At 38.6% G+C, this 18,645-nt stretch overlaps 1 protein-coding gene across 4 annotated transcripts in view; it reads right to left on the bottom strand.

Annotated features, from left to right (window-relative positions):
* The window catches only part of DIP2C (disco interacting protein 2 homolog C), a 332,048-nt gene that overhangs the window by 11,063 nt on the left and 302,340 nt on the right, over window positions 1–18,645 (bottom strand). For all 4 annotated transcript variants that reach the window (XM_042801790.1, XM_042801791.1, XM_042801792.1 and 1 more), the window contains 2 exons: window positions 1,747–1,804; window positions 541–615 (listed from right to left, as the gene is read on the bottom strand). In XM_042801790.1, coding sequence (XP_042657724.1) covers window positions 541–615; window positions 1,747–1,804 — 133 coding nt within the window. The remainder of the gene's footprint in view (window positions 1–540; window positions 616–1,746; window positions 1,805–18,645) is intronic.

The following is an 18,645-nucleotide window of genomic DNA, read 5'->3' as shown; positions in this document are numbered from 1 at the left end:
TTTAAATATGACTAAGCAAATTTTTCATTTTGTTAATTAGATCTTTAATTGCTCATTGAAAGTAACATTTTTCTTCTCTCTCTTGAAACATAAGATCAATTGGAAAAACATATAGCCTTGCTCAACTCAGCTAATGAGAATACTTCAGTGCGTTGAAGTACAATGATTATAAAGAGAATAGCACTAGAGGACCATCTAGCTGAAATCAGACTAATCAATAAACTTAATTTTTCATTAAGTTTCCATCAGAATCAGTGAAACACCAAGTAGAAAATACAGTTAGAAAAAGCAGATTTTTTTTCAATTTTTGTTAACAAACTTGAGCTATTATTAATATTTATCAAGTATGTTACTAAATTTTAATAATGATACAAGTATCATGCTACATACTTCATATACTATTGAGATGTGTAGAATTCGCAATTTTCTTAACTGGGCATCTGATCGGATGTATAATAGAAAACCACTGGCATACACAATGACAGCTTTATCTCTGCAATTTAGCTCAGAGCATACAAAGCTTACATTTTCAGGACTCACCTCACCAAGATGAGAATCTCCTAAAGGTCCCTTTGTTTCTGGATTAGCAATAATTATACGTACTCCTGGGAGAATCTATTGAAAGAAAATATGAGGCAGTAAGAAAGCAAATACTGGCTTGTGCAACCTTATGCTGACTCTTCATCCCCCAAAACCTTCATTAGAAACTAGAAGAAACCCTTAAAAAGCTAAAGTAGACTTGCAACATAAAATATTAAAATAGTCCATAGATGTAATAAATTTGGAGATATCTGGGAAATGCTACAAAACCTCTTCTCTTTGTGAAAGCTGTTCCATCATTAAAGACTCCTTAGAAATCAAATGTTCACCTACAATACAAAAATCCTACCAAATGGCCCAAGTCTCTCTGAGAGTATATATTAGAATAGAAATAACACGCCAGCCACGTGAAACTTTGGCCTGAAACAAAACGCAAACTAGAGGCACCCTGCAATCTCCTCAGAAGAGGTTCTGCCAATGACCTCATGTAATGGACATTCGACCACTACAGAGGCAGGCAGATGTTACACCCTGAATTAGAAAAGGGTCCTCTGACCATGAGTGTTTGCAAAGCTATGGTTAGAAAGCTTCAGATGAGCATCCACAGCGTCGAGGGCGGCCGGTGAGCAGGGGGTGCCTCGGTGGCTCAGTGCAGCAGCGATGGCACCTCTCCCTTCTCCCAAAGGCAGAGCAGGCTCAGCACTAGGCATCCGGCCAGACACCGCAGCCAGGGACAGAGCTGAGAACAGCACCCCCATCCCTGTGCCTGTCCTCTTTCCTCACCCTGTGCCCCCAGCGATGCCAGCCCCCAGGAACGGCCCCCCCGCAGGGGATCAGTAGCCTATGACTACTGGTAATCTCAGACCAGTTCTCAGTGGAGGTGGGTCTACATCGATAAAATTGCCTTCACTAGTGACACATTTGTTGGCCGTTTCAAGAGTGAGATGCAGAGGATGAAACACCTTCTTTTTGCATAAAAGAAGGAAATGAATTTTGCATAAAAGAGGGGGGTACAGCTTCTGAGAGAGCAGTAATGCATCAGTTATCACCACAGTGCTATAACCTCAACAGTAAAGAAAGGTCTTCAGTCTGCACAGCTGATAAAGCTTTCCTCAACACTACATTCATGTAAAAATGAACAGAAATGGAAATGTACTGAAAATATTTACCATAAAAGGTATGTTTAAATCTTCTTTCAGTACTTACTTTTCCTGACTCCATGAGAGGCAAACTATGCGGAGATCCTCTTTCCACTAAACGAACTCTGTAAAATACATGTAAAAATAACATGCATAACACATGGTTGTGTTTATTTGCTTTTCATTAACATTTATTTCTAAAAGGAATAGTTAATGGTCACAGAGATAAATGTTATTTTTGGAACAGATGAAGCTTATATCCTGTAGAACATAATCGGCTCCAATATTTAATCTTATTCAAGACTTATGGCTGGGAAAATAATGAAAAAAAGATGTGTGTGAATGTTTTCTTAAATATTAAATTCTTCAAATGTATTGGTGTCTTTTATTTGTTTTTGATAGACTTTTGTAAATGAAATTCCATGCACAAATTTATTCACAACAAGAGGGATCTAAAATATTGATTTCCCACAAGAACATTTTAAATGCCAGGGCACAGACGCAAAAGCATGTAAGCTGAGTGAGCAACCACATTCCACTAGTAGCTAACAGTTAAAATCAAAGTCATATCAAATAACTCATAACCTGGCCTCAGCATCAAATCTGCATTTGCAATCTTTTAATTATTTGCAGTGGACAATGGTTGATAAACATTTTAAAAAATCATTTAGTGAAAAATGTTATTACTGCTGAGGTCAGACCCTTTCTGAGTGTGGTTTGCTGGTCCTCTCTTCCTTTCTTTGGTAACTTACTTTCCCACTAAAGGAACAGAAATGGCAGATCTCCTTCAGTGGTATGATGATCTGGAAGGAAATTCCTCATTTAACTTTAGAAAAGTACTCAGCAGGTTAGAATGAAAGAGATTTTAAAGTCCTAAAATAGCTGGTGATCTCAGCCAGTAGATGGCGGAGAAAATTTGGTAAAATCTAGGCATTCCTGTATCCTAAGTGAGATAACTTAAAAGTTCCAACAGCCCATGAAAACCTTAAACTTCCCACTCCTGAACATTTTTCACAATCCACTTAACCAAGCTAAATCTGGACTTCTGTCAAAAGAGCTGTTCTTATGTCTTTCCTCCCCTCAGCTCTGTGATTAGAAAGGAAAAAAATAATCCAAGGTGCCTGAAACCCAACACTGTAAAAGGTAAAGATGAAACATCAGAAGAGAGGAAGACATAGCTCGGAGTAGATGGGTGGAGAACTGGATCTGGTTAAACAGATCGTAAAACTGCAGTCTACTAGAAGCAGTCACAATAGATCTTTTTTGGACTGTTTTGAGGTCTTTTTATAGACAGAGTACTGCTGTGCTCGGTTTGGGAAAGGACGGATGAGACACAGAGAGACCTCAGCTAGAGGTCCCTTTGGAGAAGAACAAAGCTTCGGCCCCTAAACATAAAGGAGATGGAAAAAGAGCTATTTATTTATTTATTTATACTATTTCTTTGCTCCAAAAATCTTCTATAAAAGCTAGGACTGTCGAGGTCAAGGCAGGAATAGTGAATAGTGTTTTATCTGCAGTCCTGGGAAGTCTCTCTACCTTGATGGACGGGACAGGGCTAAGCCCCGAGGCATTGCACATCAGTGTGAACAGTTCTTGGCACTAACAGAAAGAGATACAACCCAAATACCCAGCAATTTCAGACTGCTTATCCAAGTCATTTTGAGAGGAAAGGGATGTAGTTTCCTACAAGGGGAACTGCCAGGAGCAGACATGGTTAGGCAGCTGGAGCCTGGCCTGCTCTCCTGCAAGATTCGTGACAGGAACCACCTTCCAACATTTGTTCCACTGCCACATAACTCCCGGACAGAGCCTGAAGGACTAATTACCACTTCTGTGTGTTATCTTTAATGTTATACTGTCCTTGTTTTACACTGTATTGCTCCCTTAAATCTGTTGTATTACAGGCCTGCAGACGTGCCCATGTTTACTATATTTTCAGCTTCCCACCAGCTGAAGAGCACCAGGGCCATCACTGGCATCACAGCAAAAGCAGTGAAGTTACAACATCCATCTATTCAACCAGTGACACAGATATGGGGCAGCAGAAACCCAGGCAGCTTCACTATAAGGTGTGCATGCAAGGCTAAATTAATGCTACTCTATGAAGAGTATGTCTATATAAGCCACACTTGCATTGCTGTTCAAATGGCAAGCTAAATCATAGATATTTAGGAGTATGCAGCAAAGGCTTTAAAAGTAACTCTGTGCATATGGAAACAGAATCAAATCTTGTAAAAACCACTGTTAATCATGCCTATATTTCTGCCTTTTTATATACATCTTTGTTCTGTAAAATCCATATTAGTGTAGAAATATAAAATGCCTTTAACTGAGTTCTTCCAAACAACTGACATCTCCAGTCTTTAGATATGTATTTGAAGACAGGTAGCTGTTCTTAGAAGAACTAGTCATCATCTCAGTCACTTGGTATCTCCTTTAACAGACAGAGCCATCTTATTTATTATTTACCAACATTTGTCGAATAAAGACAATATTAAAAAAGAGACAATTTAAAATACATCGGCCATAACCATTGCTAAGAGTGATGGTGCAACAGAGGTCAGGAAGTACTTTATTTGAATTTAAGATTGGTTTAAAAAGAATTTGATTTGGATAACAGTAGCAAAAAACCTCTGGGGCAGGAATAGTGTATATCAGAGCTATTCAGCTGCCCAGAGATACTGCTGGCCTTTGCTCCCTTCCCGGTATTAAGACATGCCTCAGTGAAGTGTTGCTGAACTCCAGGCCTAGCAGAAATCACATATAATAAAGCTATACATTCAATAGTCAATGAAGTGACTACTGGAGATGAGTCAACATTCATAAATCTGACCATCTCTTTCCTATTTGCTCTCAGCATCTGTGCTTCCCACCTTGTTCATATTATCACTAGCATATTATTCTATTTCCTTTCTCCACCTATTTCCTTTAGTCTCGTCTGATTTTTTAGCACATGACAATCCAGAAGGTGCAATTTCTCAGTTTCCAATTCTGTGAAACCTCTCCCACTCTGTGCTTTCCGCTTCACATCCCTACAGAGTTATCACAGCACTGCACTAAACATAGAAACAGAATTTCCTGGAGGTTTTCTGCGAGGGCCCTGTAAGTGCTCAAAAACTTGGACTCCTTTTTAAAAAGTTTCTGCTAAGCTCACAATCCATTTGGGAACATGCTGTTAAACCTCTAACAACTCTGAAATAATAAAAGATGTTTTGCCACAAAGAGATTTCAAAAAAATAGAAATAAAACATTAGATTCTGATGTTACCGATTCCTGTGTGCATACTTAATTTTAAGCGCGTAATAGTCTTCTTAACTCTACTGGGACTAGTACTGTGAATAAATTATGGACATTAGGCAATAGTTTTTAAAATGAGTTTTACTGTGCCTCAGCATAAAATAATTCAATTGTTCCCACTCTCCCCCGAGAGATTTCCATTTTTCCACTGACAAACACAGACAGCAGACACGATTGAAAACTTCTTTGTGTTCCCTCTTGAGCAAGAAGCATCACTACCAAGGCTAGTCTGGCAGGCAAGGCCCGTCAGACCCTTGAAAACCAACACCTCTGAACTAGCCGGGTGATGCTGGCAAAGTAACCCAGAGCTCCTTACAGTCTTCTTAGGACAACGTTAGCAAACCTTCTCCAAATTCACAAATAATCATAATGTGCTTCCAGACAGCAGAGTTCTAGAAAGGGAAAGTCCTGTTTCTCTGCAATGCTCCAGCCATTCTTTGTTGGGAGTGAAAACAATCTCTTACAAAGTGAGTACAGAGCCTTCCCGCTGCCTTCTGCTGCCTGGGAAGGGCAGAGGAGAACATGGCAGTCGAGCCAGCCTGGGCAAAGAGCCTGAAAATCAAGTGGATGGGAGAAAATGCTGCCCTTGGGTGTGAAAGCTACTTTTGCACCTTCTGGTGGTTTGCAGCCAAGCTGAGAGGGAAAACATAAATGAGTGACCCAATATAGGACAGACACAGAGTTTCTCTCCCACCGAAGTGTCTCACTGGAGGGGAGAGGCAGATGTTTAAGAATCATTGCACTGTTACAATGCTATAAGCAATGATGACATGCAATGTAGTATTTACATAGTAAAGTATAGGAGAGTATGATTTTTAGAATTTTTTTCACTGGTTCCTAAGAATTAGTCTTTTTTCTTAAAAAAATCCCTAGCTGGAGCTGTACAGTTGAGAAAGCTGCCTATGTTTCAAAGTATGGCTACTGGGATTTAATAGGGAATGCAGCTACACCACCAGTAGTACTAAACTTCTTGTTACAATTTAATACATTGGACAGATTTCATCTCCTTTAAATCAAACACTTACTATAGAAAAGTAAAACTGAAGTCTAACTTCAGAATAAAAACTGGCAAGCTACAACTAACTGGGCACCGTAATCACTGTGCAGCAAAGGGGATATTGAAATACAGAAACAATGTCTTTGTGCCCAACTATCTTACATGAAACTGCAAATTTTGTTTATGCTCCTTTTTAGATATGGGCTGGTTGGTGATGAAAACTCTCCAAAATACATTCCAAAGCTTGCTAGTATTTCATATTAACCAGAGAGCTTGTCAGCAGAGCTATTAACTATTGCTTTGGGAATTTGCAGAGGCTGGAGTGTGTGGAGTGGTACTAACCAACATTACAATGCCAAAACTGGGCAAACATTCAAAGCTGGCTGTGCTGCTGCTCCGAGAAAGACTTCGGGTTCTGTGATTCTAATAGAGATGGAAAGAAGTTATGAGGTCATCCAAGTCTCGCTCCCTGCCAAAAAAAAAAATGCTCCCTGCAGTGCAATTTCGAGTGCTTTGTCTACTCCTGTTACAGTATTTCAAATGATGGGGCTTCTTCTACTTCCCTTCAGAGTTTATTTCTCAGCTGAATATATTTCATAGTTGGGAACCTTTTTACTCTGAGATGCTTGGCATGAACTGTTCTTAGCTTCCTCTTGTTATTTCTAACTAGATATCCACATCCAACTCAAAGGAGTTTTTCCCACTGTCCCTTTTCTTTTCAAATATAACTCAGCTAAAGAGTTTTCCTTTTACCCTAACGCCTGGACAAACTCCACATCTTGAACTTTTTTCTTTCCTTTATACCCATTCCCACAAGCTGAGCCATGGTAACTGCCCTCCTCCTCCTCGTCAGTGTGCCAGCATCTTCTGCTGTCAGCCAGGCTTGGGCACTGACACGCTCCACCTTCCATCATCTCAAGCTCTTATTTCCCTGTCTACCCTACTGACCCTGCCTCCTGTCTCGAGTGGTCTGTTCTCACACCATGTCACTTTGCAGTCATGCCATGCCAGCTTGGAAGGCCAGCTTTTTGGTTTCTGTAATACTAGCTATTTTGCACACTAATTTCTTTTAGTAGCTGTTTTGGGATGCTGCCACTCTTGAAAACCCCCAGCAACAAAACCTAGAGGAAACCAGATAGGATGTGAAGCACATATAACCTAATATGTATTGAAAACACACTGTAAATAAGTCCCCTCCTTGCCTGTAGCCTTTCCGTGGCAGGATGAAAAAGCTGATGGTCTCTTTGGCTTCATTCCAGCCCTATTTCTTAAGTTTTCCTGTTGATCGTCATCTTACATTAGAAGTTGAGCTTGTGGGAAAAAAGTTAGTATTTTCTTATCCTGCAAGACATTGATGTTTTGAAAATTTTTGTGTATTAAACAGGGAAAAAAGAGCGAAATATGCAAAGAAGCTGTACATGGAATCTGAAAAAAAAAAATGTTGCATGTGAGAAAAAGAGGTTATTTATGTTTAGTGTCTAAGGTTTTTTTGTTGTTTTGTGTTTAAATGTAACTTAATTAACTCTCCGAACTGAAAATGCTCTAAGTTCCATCATGAGCAAAAATTCAAACTTTTAAGTAGGGTGTTTTTATCACTTTGAGAATTCTATCTTTTTCCTTAAGCTGAAGAAGAGTTGTCAAAACCGACTCTTCTGATTTCAGCACAACGGTCTTTTCTGGTGAAAAAAGACAAATACTTAATTAATTAGAAATTTTAACCAAAATCTAATTGTAAGGCATTTAATGTCAGAGAGCACATATGCTTTCGTGTAGCTATAACCACAACACAGTGATTTCCCAGTTCTGACTCAGCTAGAAACTACTGCCATCATCAACACCTTTCAGATATATATCATTGTTTAATATTGAGATGGTGCCTGGGTAAGACTGATGGTGGGAAAGGGCTGATGCAGCCTGTTCTGATTTTCTATAATAAGAGGGAAGATGAGCATTGTAGGTAACAGTGGGATCTTGGACTGGGGTCAGGGCTCTTTGACACTCAAGACTTTCAGTGCATCTTCTCTTTACTCAAATAATAAAATATTTCTACACAAACTATTCCAGAATGTACAAGTCAATAAGCTCATTCAACCAAAAATGGAAATCAAAACAATGTAAGCTCTGCCTTACAAAATGATATACCCAATTCAAATAGCCAGATCAGAAAAGTAGGAAAGTGGCATAGCCAAACACTTACACTGGAGGGAAAAATCTAGATAATGAAGAAGAGTTTTCCTGTATCATCCTGGTTTCCTCAGAGCAGTTTTCTTCCCGTCACATGCAAAATTCAGATAATGGATAAATACAACTGAGACTGAAAAAGGGAGTTTTGGATTGAGGCAAACTTTAGCCGACAAAATGAACAACCATTAAACCTTCTATATGTCTAGGACATATTTTAATCCTGTTAATTCAATAATCAACAAGTTCAGTCAAAGCATTAGCACTAAATCACTTCCTTTAATGTAAAGACTTCTTCACTATAAACCTAAATTACACTTCATGTCCCAAATTCCCTGAGGTTGAAGCAAACAGCTTCCAACCCTTCAGATGGATGAACAAAGAAGCAGAAAAGGCTGCACAAGGATTTAAGGCAGTTCAGAAAGTTGCAAAGGCATTGAAATGAGGCAGGAACTCTGACTCAGGAAAGGAATATCCAAAGCTTCAGAGATTAAAAAAAAGTTATGGCAATTTTATCATATAAAACTATCGGAATGTGTAAAAAAAAAAAAAAAAAAAAAACGACTAAGCCATGTTTAAGTCTGTTTTCAACCCTGAAGTACTTTAAAATGTTCAGCTTTCATTATATGTGAACTACATTAAACTTGTTTAAATTAACTGTGAATGCAGTGGATTGAGACTCTGCAGAATTTGGTCTCCCTCCTGGCCCCACCTCACACCTACTGTGCCCCATCAGGCACAGCATCACCCTCCTCTGTGCTTTACGTTCATGTTTGCAAAAACAGGCATAATGCTGCTCTCAGCTGTTATCTTTTTATTTAGATTACAAACCTCCCAGGACACAGTGTTTATCACTAATTGTTTTTACAGCACTTTTCATAATCACATTCTGATGATTCTGTTTAATGCAATATGCTTTTTCTACTTCATAACCCTTCATCTTCCCAGTTCTAACTGAGAAAAAGAGACTTCACACATAGGGAAAACTTTCATTATATCAAACCTGGAATCTGAAAATGTCCTCATCTAATCAAATGAGCTTATTTGTTGCCAACAGATGATGGAAATAATTTTAGCTTCCCCAATGCAATATTGATATTCTACATTCACTCAATGTAATCAAAGGTAAAATTTCTGAAATCAAGTCGTTCTCTTTCACCTGGCCCCTTATTTTGCTACAACCTTCAAAACTCACACCACCAGCTGACTCACCCTGCATTTTTGGGGAAAAACTTGCAGAAAGTTCCCTCTCCTTAACAATCGCCAGGGACATTTTCTGTGCATGGAAAACTTCAATACATGAAGCTATTTTTCAGTTGAATTAAAACTGCAGGTTACAACTCTGAAGAAAAGGTCAGTGGTGCCATGAGCAGCAGTGCCTTGCACACCTGAAGGCACTGAAAAGGAACTCTCCTTTTCACAGGAAATTTCTTGGGAACCCTGGCTGAGCTTCACAAGACTCTTCACATAAGTAAACTCATCTTCTGCAGACACTTCTAGTATGCGCAAAATTAGGAAGGATATGTGAAGCTTGAAGTAACATATTAAGAGCTATTGAAAAGACCCATTTAAGAGGATATGTCTCAAACCAAGTTAGTGATGGATCCTTATATAAATATAGGATGTTTTTACTGTTTTTCAGAGCTTTCCTTCCCAACCTTATATAACTATTCAGTATTCCTGCAGCCAGAGATTCCACTGACAACGGAAGCCAAATGAGCGCCTGAGGCTAGCAAATCTGGAGTGAGTCCCAAAGGTGACAGAGCCTGTTTCCCATGGGGAACTGCCAGCACAGCATCCTCTGCTGAATTATGCTGCAAAAACTTGTCAGTGTGTGGGACAGCAAAGGCCCTGTCCTCCTGCAAAGGCTGTCAGGAGAAGAGGGGAAAGGAAAGAGGGATGTACATCACTTAGGAAGCTCCATCTCTTCTAGCACACCGGAGTCTGTGGCGAGGTCTGCAGAAGCTACGCTACAAAGGCTCATTCCAAATTTTACATGCATTCATTAAGTATTTTTTCTTCCAAAGCAGATGTCTCTATTGTTGTCAAATGCACTCTAAGGTAGCAGTATGGGAAAGCAGCACCTTTTCCTCCACTACTGAAACTGTAAATGTACTCTGTTGATCATTCCTGGTATTTTTGAACAATCACTGTTTAGTTCTCCATTAGTAAAAGGAGGGAAACAAAGCAAATTATGCTTCAGAATACACTATCTGTAAAAATCAAATACATAATACATTTTATCTGTAAAGAAAATGGAAAAATGAAAATTCAGTTTTTTTTTAAGGCATTTCTGTAACTGGTATGGTTAGACTCATAGCAAACTCTGTGAGAGAGAAAGAAAGAAGAATGGCTTGTAGGGAAAAGAAATGAAGAATTTTTAATAAATCTTCCTCAGACTTGTGAGTGGCCTGCTTGCTTTATTGGTTCCCATCTTCTGTAAAGAGCATGATTGAAAGAAGACTTGTAATACCAAAGCAGCCCAATAGACTCTGGAACCAAAATCCCCCTTTTTTTTTTGAACAGCATTAGACATTCTTCAGGAATAAAGATGCTGGTGTATTTTAATAAGCTGGAATATTATTGGGAAATTCAAAACTGGTTTGTAAAAACAAACAAAAATGGAACAATTTTTCATCTGGTTCTTTTACACTCATATTTGAAGAATCACATGCAAATGGTACTTCCAAACAAGTACACAAATGTACAACTGCAATACACCTACTTTCCTAGAAAGCTACAGCTTTTTAGTTTTGCCTTTGTCTTTATCTTACTTGGTACACAATAGTATTCTCTTTCCCCTAAGCCCTCCAGGGAAATATAACTGCAATTTCTTGATCTGTAGTTGAAATATGCTAAACCACATCCTCTTTCATAAACCACATTTAGAGCCAACTTTTACTGTCCTGTTCCACTAAAATCATAATATTCTGATCCCTTGAATATGACTTTATCAAGGAATAAATAGACTTGTTTCAAGGGAGGAAATACTTCAAGAACTATTAATCTTGCTTTACAAAGCAGAGGAAATGCTTTGTAGGGCTCCCATCCCCCTAATTTAGTCTCACAGCTCAGACTGATCGGGACAAGAGGGGGTGACTTCCTATTTGAAAGTTGTTGGATGTTTGTCCCTTTCTCCTGCCCTGCAACAGAAGTTGCTTTGTGCCTGGAAACATGAAGCATCTTTCAAAGCTCTTCAAATAGGTGTATTTACAAATTTTGTTACAACTCTGGATCTTCATACGTAAACAGTGCAATCCCTTAGACAATACTTGCTCCTCTTCAGTTTCCCAGGTCGTCAGCTTTATTCCTAATCACTGATTATCCAGCACACAGAGATTGAACAAATCTCTTGGTTTGTCCATGACGCTGGCAGGAACAGCAAGAGAGAACCTTTCCTCCACTCTGGACGGACCAGGATTTCTCTTCTAAGTTGGAATTGGAAGTGTTGATATGATGCTTATCAGCCTGAACTAACTCTTTTTTTCTGGGAGATTTGTTTCCCATTGATCAGAAACAGTGTTAAGGGGATTTTTCAGACAGCAGTGTTTGCACGGCAGTAGCAAAGCACAATGCCACTGAAAGGCCAAGACTATATCTTCTCCCAAACAAAACCATGAAGAACGAGGAGGGTTTTGCCAGTACCATGACAGACAGCTTAAACTTACTAATGAGATTCTGCAAATTAACAGGCAAAATGCCTAAAAGCCAGACATTTCTACAAAGACTCCTCAAAATCAAACTGCATTGTTACTTGTTTGAAAGGGGGAGCCACCCTGCAGGATGACCTGGATAGGCTGAAAGAGTGGGCTAGTAAGAACCTTACAAAGTGGCTACAAAGAAGATGGAGACTCCCTTCTTACAAGGAGTCACATGGAAAAGACAAGGGGTGATGGGTACAAGTTACTCCTGGGGAGATTCTGGCTGGCCACAAGAGGAAAATTTTTCACAATGAGAACACTCAGCCACTGGAATAATCTCTCCAGGGAAGCAACGGATTCCCCAACATTGAACACTTTTAAGATTCAGCTGGACAGGGTGCTGGGCCGTCTTGTCTAGACCGTGCTTTTGCCAAGAACGGTTGGACCAGATGATCCTTGAGGTCCTTTCCCACCTGATATTCTGTGATTATCATACTTAAAACTTTGAGGGACCTATATTCTGTTTAAAGACCTCAACCTCCCCCTTCCAACTGAGTTATCTCTTCTACTGACTTCACAGGGATGAAAATATTTAAATTCTTCCATGAATAAACCTGTTTCTGTGATAACATAAAAAACCCCAAACAGCTAAGCAACCGCCAATCTAAAAAAACAAAGCATGGCTGATGTGTGAAACCTGGAATTGAAGCCACTTACATGAGAAGATCCTCAAAGCTCGTGATGACCAGAATAGCACTGCTGGAGGTAGCACTTAACAGTTCAATTCGTATATGAGCTTACTGAGTATAAAGCACTGGTGGCTTTCTGAGGACAATGACCCATAAGGTCTGTTTTGAACAGTTCACCAGGTATATAGCATTTCAAACCTCAAAATACTTTACATACTTTACCTACTGAATCTCACTGCAAGGGAAAAGGTGGCTGAGTGTCAAAGGGGGCAATAATAGATTTTAACTACCCCTTTGGACTTCCCACAGAGTGAATAATTGAGGACTGGTACTTTCTGTAACCTGTAACTGGGCTCTGTATGCTGTAACCCATCATAAGAAAAAGTGCTGCTCCCCAGCACATCAGGGTGCACTCTTCAAATTTTCTCTTTTGCTACCATTGGCAAATGGCTTTCAAGTACGATTAATCAATTAAAGTTTCACAAAAGGTAACTATTTTACTGCCACTTGCCATTAGCATTTCTCCTTCTGACATATCTCTTCCCAAGTCTCTTTTCCCTACCATGTGACTACAAAATGTTTATCCTCCATTCTGTGACTGCTACAGAGCACTGCTACGGCTATAGCTTAGATAATAATTTAGCTAAGTAGTTCTTTTGTCTGGTAACCATACAATAAGAGTATTTTTAAAGGTAGATGGAGTAGAAGTATTTGAGAATTAGAAAATAAGCCCCCATGGCTTTGTTGCTTGATATTACCCAAAACAATGTATACACAACATGAAAGTTTCAGTAAAATATGGAGAAGGATAAACAATTGGCAGCCAGAATAAAAGGCTATTTTTCTTTTCCTGCATGAAGTCTGAAATGCTGGAATTAATTAAAATTAATCCAAAGCCTTCACTGATTCCTTTTGACAGAGCCTGCATTTGAGACTGGACTCAGCATATAAGCAATCTATAGAAATAAATCCTAAGCAATTTTTCTCACGTATCTTTGAAACGCTACAGGTGTTCCCTTCTTTTTTCAGGGAATGAGATTCAGAAGTTCCATCCTTTGGAAACACCTTTAGTCAAGGAGACAATGTCTGAGCAAGTCTGATTGAAGTTTTAAGATCTCTGAATACCCCTGAAGTCCAAAATGAAAACTAAGATTTAACACAACATACAAATGACTTCCTGAGAAATCAAGTCTGCTAATGACATAAGTATATACAAGGCTCACTTCTTTTTAAGAGATACAGCAATTTGCATCACTCCAAGATGTCAGTGACCATGTAAGAAGACACCTATTTGTATAGCTCCATAAACTGTTTGTTTAATAAATATTGAGGGTAATCAGATTAAAATAATTGTTCTAATGATGGAGTGGGAGTATTTCAATGAGAGACTATGGATACCACAAGTCACACACTGAATAACAGCCAGACCGAAAAATTAACAACTTGAACCCAAATACATCCTGGTGATTCTAGTCTATCTGGCAAGATCCTACATCTGGATTTGGCTCCCTCTTTGATGCCAGCTACCTCAGCATGTCTGTGACCAAGAAACTATCCAAGCAGCTCACCATTACATGTAGCTCAAAAGGAAATCTAGTAAACCACAAAAGGGTTTAATAAATTAAATTATCAATTTTTCTAACCCTACTGAAAAAAATACAGACTTAACTAGATAAAATTGAATAATTTAAATGATCATTTAATGCACCTATTATTTAACCAAATTTAGAGACAGGATCAGAAGGATATGAGGGGTAAGGATGTCTGCATATATGAAACTAGAGATAGTATCAAATAAAATTGAGATGTCTGTTTACTAACACTAGTTGAAAGTCTTAATTCTTGCCCAGTTTGGTACAAAATGTGGATGTAGTTCAATAATCAGCTTAAATACAAATTGTAGTCAAAATAAGGGGAAACCATCTATTCTGAATGCATGCAAAATTATATCAAAATCTTCACCAAAAATATATATGACTTGATTAGTGGCTCTCTCCCCCTAGAATTCTAAGCCTCCGCTCCACCAGAGCTCATAAGTTGTCACTACCTGCTACTGAACAAGAAGACTGATGACATTTTACCTGCTTTTGGGGGTAGACATAGATTGTAATTAATTTGTTTCCTTTTACTTTTTTGTCCTTTTAAAATAAATTCTGATATCAAAGTAGATCTTTCCTTGTCCCTCTCAGGGGCAGTGATTTTCATAATATTTTTTTCTTTATGTATTAGGTTTTGCTATAGAAGATAATATTAGGATGCAAAGGGACATTTATCGTTACATGATTTGCAGGAATTTTCAACTTTAGGAGACCAATGATCTCCCTCAGCCATCACCAGATGGATCCTTCATCTCACTAATGAAAACTTCTGAGGAAATCCTCTATACAACACTTTAAATATGAAAGATACAGAAATGCAGAAAAGAAAAATCCTATGTTAAAAATTTGAGCAATAATTCAAAGCAGTCAAAATATTTCAACATTTTAAATGATATTTTATTTCTCATTCATACCCGCATTGTTTCAAATTTAAGGTAATTTAAAAATTTAAACTTGCAGGTTAAAACAGTAACATTTTTAAAACAGTTTTGAGTGATTCTAAAAAAAATATGTTTTAGAATATTTGCAAATATATTGAAACATTTGAAAATGCAGCCTGACCTCCTGAAGAACACTTTAAAAATATTTATGTGCAGTCTATGTGAAAGAAAGATTTATTTTGGAATACAAATGAGGTCTATTGTCAGTTTGATGAAGTGGCTTGTTTTGCCAATAGATAATTTTTCTACCAATAACTAACCTGCTGTTAATGATGAGGAGGCTCTGAAATTTTTATTCTAATATCAGAGATGTATTTTTTGTTGGACATTTTTAATTTTATATACACATGTACATATTGGTTTAGAACATACTGAATAAAAGGGATGCTTGGGATTTAAATTTACATCTTTACTGCTACAAAAGCATGTAAGAGTTTTAAAAGCCAGTATTTTTTCAACTATATGGTGAGTTGGTATGATGAGAAAGGGTCTCTCTCTCTTTTGTGTTTTCCAAGCACCTCTCCACTTTTAGTATATTTAGGTACCTTGTTCCTAACCACCTGAAAAACTTTCTGAGGAGAACATGACTGGTCTAAAATGACGACGGAGTGATCTGAAAACCAGACAGCAGGACAAGAATATCAATGTACTTACTCTATTCCTTTTTCCTTTTTTTTTTTTTTTTTTTTTTTGTGTGTGTTTGTGTGTGGATAAAGTTGTTTTCCCAGAGGCAGAGAAATGCAGCCAATGACCCACCCGGAGTTGCGTTGCATCTGCCCTCCCTGCAGATGTACACGGGCACGTTCCTGTGGCCCGAGCTGCACAGTGAGCCACCCACGGGGACCCGCTGGGCCATGCCAGTGTGGCCCACCCGAGGCCAGCCCCTGCGCCGTGAAGCATTAATCCACCTATTTTTGCCTTTTGGATCTGAGTTAACCTCTCAAGACTGCATTGCACTGCAGTGCAGGGGCCTATCAGCCACTTGGTGCTAGCTCAGGAGACTTCTGTTTTTTTTTAAAACAGCCCAGGCAGGACTTGCTTGTCTTTGCTCACTCTTTCTTGGTCATTCTCAGGACACTGATTTTTAGAAAATGAGATGACAAGTACAACAACACTGATATATTGTCACTAAGAGCAAGTGAGAGCTGTGTACTCTTGCTATTAGGATGTTACTCAGTTTCCAAAAAGAGGTGTCTAATGCCATTTAAGACAGCACAGGGGGCCTGGGACAGCTCATCAATGCTAGCAAATACAACATAAGCTCTATGGGTGACCCTTCTGGAGTAGGTATATCTTCCTAAACTGCACTAGATGCTCACAGCTAGGCAGTCAAGCCTTCTTCCAGTATCACATCTGATGCCAGTCACTGATCGAGTGCTTGCACCCCTTGGCACAAGTTTCCTCAACCTCTGGGTGAGCCCAGTCCCAGCCATTTCCCTCAGCTGGCAACTATGGCCAGAGTTGGAGTCCCAGCAGTTAAACCAGTGGGCTGGTGGCTGAAAACCACGCACAGACACACACAAAAAGGTGTCTGAAAACCTCCAACCTGACCTGAGAAGCAAACCATCCAAATCTAGTGAGAGCTGGGAGGAAGTGTCTAGTTTGGTTGACTGACCACTCCGTTATCACTACCCAAACTGTACGTAGCACAGGTATTTTGATCTAAACTCCCATCAAACAATGACATTTTTGTAAGCTGTGAAGTGTGCAAACATGTAATTACTGGATGAGCATGAAATAGTTGTATTCAAACTAATTATTAACTTTTATAATGTGAATAGGACTTGAATAACGTCAGAGATGAACTACAGCTGCTTTTTGCAGCAACTACGAAGTGTTATTGTGCCAAGAAGAAAAAAAAAAAAAAAAGTTCAGTCCTTTACAAATTCTGGAAAATATCTCCTAAAATATAAGATATGAAAAAAATTTTCTCACATTAAGTGTACAGTGTAATTTTTTCATATTGTTGGGGGACTGGCTGACCTGTAAAGACTTGGTAGGTTGCTACTACGCAGTCTCACAGCTATGTACAGCAATCTTTCAGTTACTGTTAAGCAATAGTGACATTCAGTTTCACTAAAATGGTTAGAAACTGCAAGTGTGAAGAGACTATGTCAAATAAAGTTGTTTTCTCCCCTAATTTATGATCCATGAATCTAATTCTAAATTCCTCAGGATTGAGTAAATGAGGCACAGCTTTAATCCATCAAATTAAAATCTGCTTTACCACAATCTGAGAAGCCAACTCTAAAGATCATCTCTCATGTTCTGTAGAACTAGTCACTAAAATAAATTAATACGCTGCAAAGTCTGATCTCAATAATGATGCCTACTTCTCAATGACATGCTAAGGCAGGGTAATAGTATACCCATGGTTTATGCAGATTTTATGAACAGTTCATCTTATTTCCTCTATATAAATATATACAAATTTATTTTTACTGTTTATATTTTTTATTAACTGTGAATGTTATGCTCTCTGTCTGTACATATTTGTTTCCATATACTTCCACTGAATATTCTATAAATTTCTTTCTCCTCTCAGAAAAAAAAATTCCAAACAAGGAATTAATCTACATTTGCTTTTTTCTTTCCCCTCTACAGCTACAATTCTATTTTTAATGATTCATTAGCTCTTTCTCTTGCACTTGAACGATGCTTATATGTATCTCCCTACATTGTGCTTAACTTCAACCATTTCAGAGCTCTGAGATTAGAGCAAACACTGTGGGTAACGAAGTCTCAGTTTACTGTGTCTATTAAAAATAAACATTTGATACCCAAAGTTAGTCATGTAAGCTTTCTTCCTCATCAATACAGAAAGAAAGGTACCTTAAAGGTCAATTCATCCCATGGTGGTACATGTCTGAGATAGCTGCGATACACTGGTGGTGTGCGTGTCTTTCCAGTGACTGCAGGAGCCTAGGAGACCACTTTAGGCTGGATGAGATCTATCCTGGTCACAGTGTTTGCTCTGCTCTTAGGTAAAGAAATGCTCCCCTTCTCATTTCTTTTTTACATCAGAAATCATTCAACTTATCAAGTAAATATCCTTTCAAAAGTGCAATGCAAAGATGGTAGGCTCACATGACAGTAACACCTTTTTACAAAAAAGGCCTTTTTTTTTTTGCTGGGTAGAGTATAAGCATGGACTGTGCCTGGACAGTACCGCAGTTGCTAGGGCAGGAAGACCAAGTTTTCTATAGCTAGGTTATGCAGACAGTAGTATCCCAAAGAATGCATCAAAGATAAGCATTATTGTTGGCAACATTCTGTTCAAAAGGAATAAAGAAATGGTGAGAGCGTCAATCTTGCAGTTCCTTTCTTCCACCTGCCAAACTCCATGTGTTACAAAAAAATATCTAAATATGTGTCTGACTGAACTATCCATAGGGTAATTTGGGCCTGCAGTGCCCTGAGGTCTGCACCCTGCAAACTGAACTGGTCGCTTTGATACAGCCAAGGTTAGTATTCACCTAAGGGGGACAAATTCTCTGTTAAGAAGGATAAAAGATAATGAACAAAAAAAAAAAGGGAAAAAATACTGATTTGGATAATGATTTTATAAAGGAACCAGGACCAGTGAACACCGTCAATTAATGTTCACCTTCTCCAGAGTTAA

The sequence above is a fragment of the Tyto alba genome, unplaced genomic scaffold, assembly GCF_018691265.1.
Source record: "Tyto alba isolate M040663 unplaced genomic scaffold, T.alba_DEE_v4.0 Super-Scaffold_38, whole genome shotgun sequence".
NCBI lineage: Eukaryota > Metazoa > Chordata > Aves > Strigiformes > Tytonidae > Tyto > Tyto alba.
The sequence above is the reverse complement of the archived record's forward strand: the minus strand, read 5'-3'. Positions and strand labels throughout refer to the sequence as shown.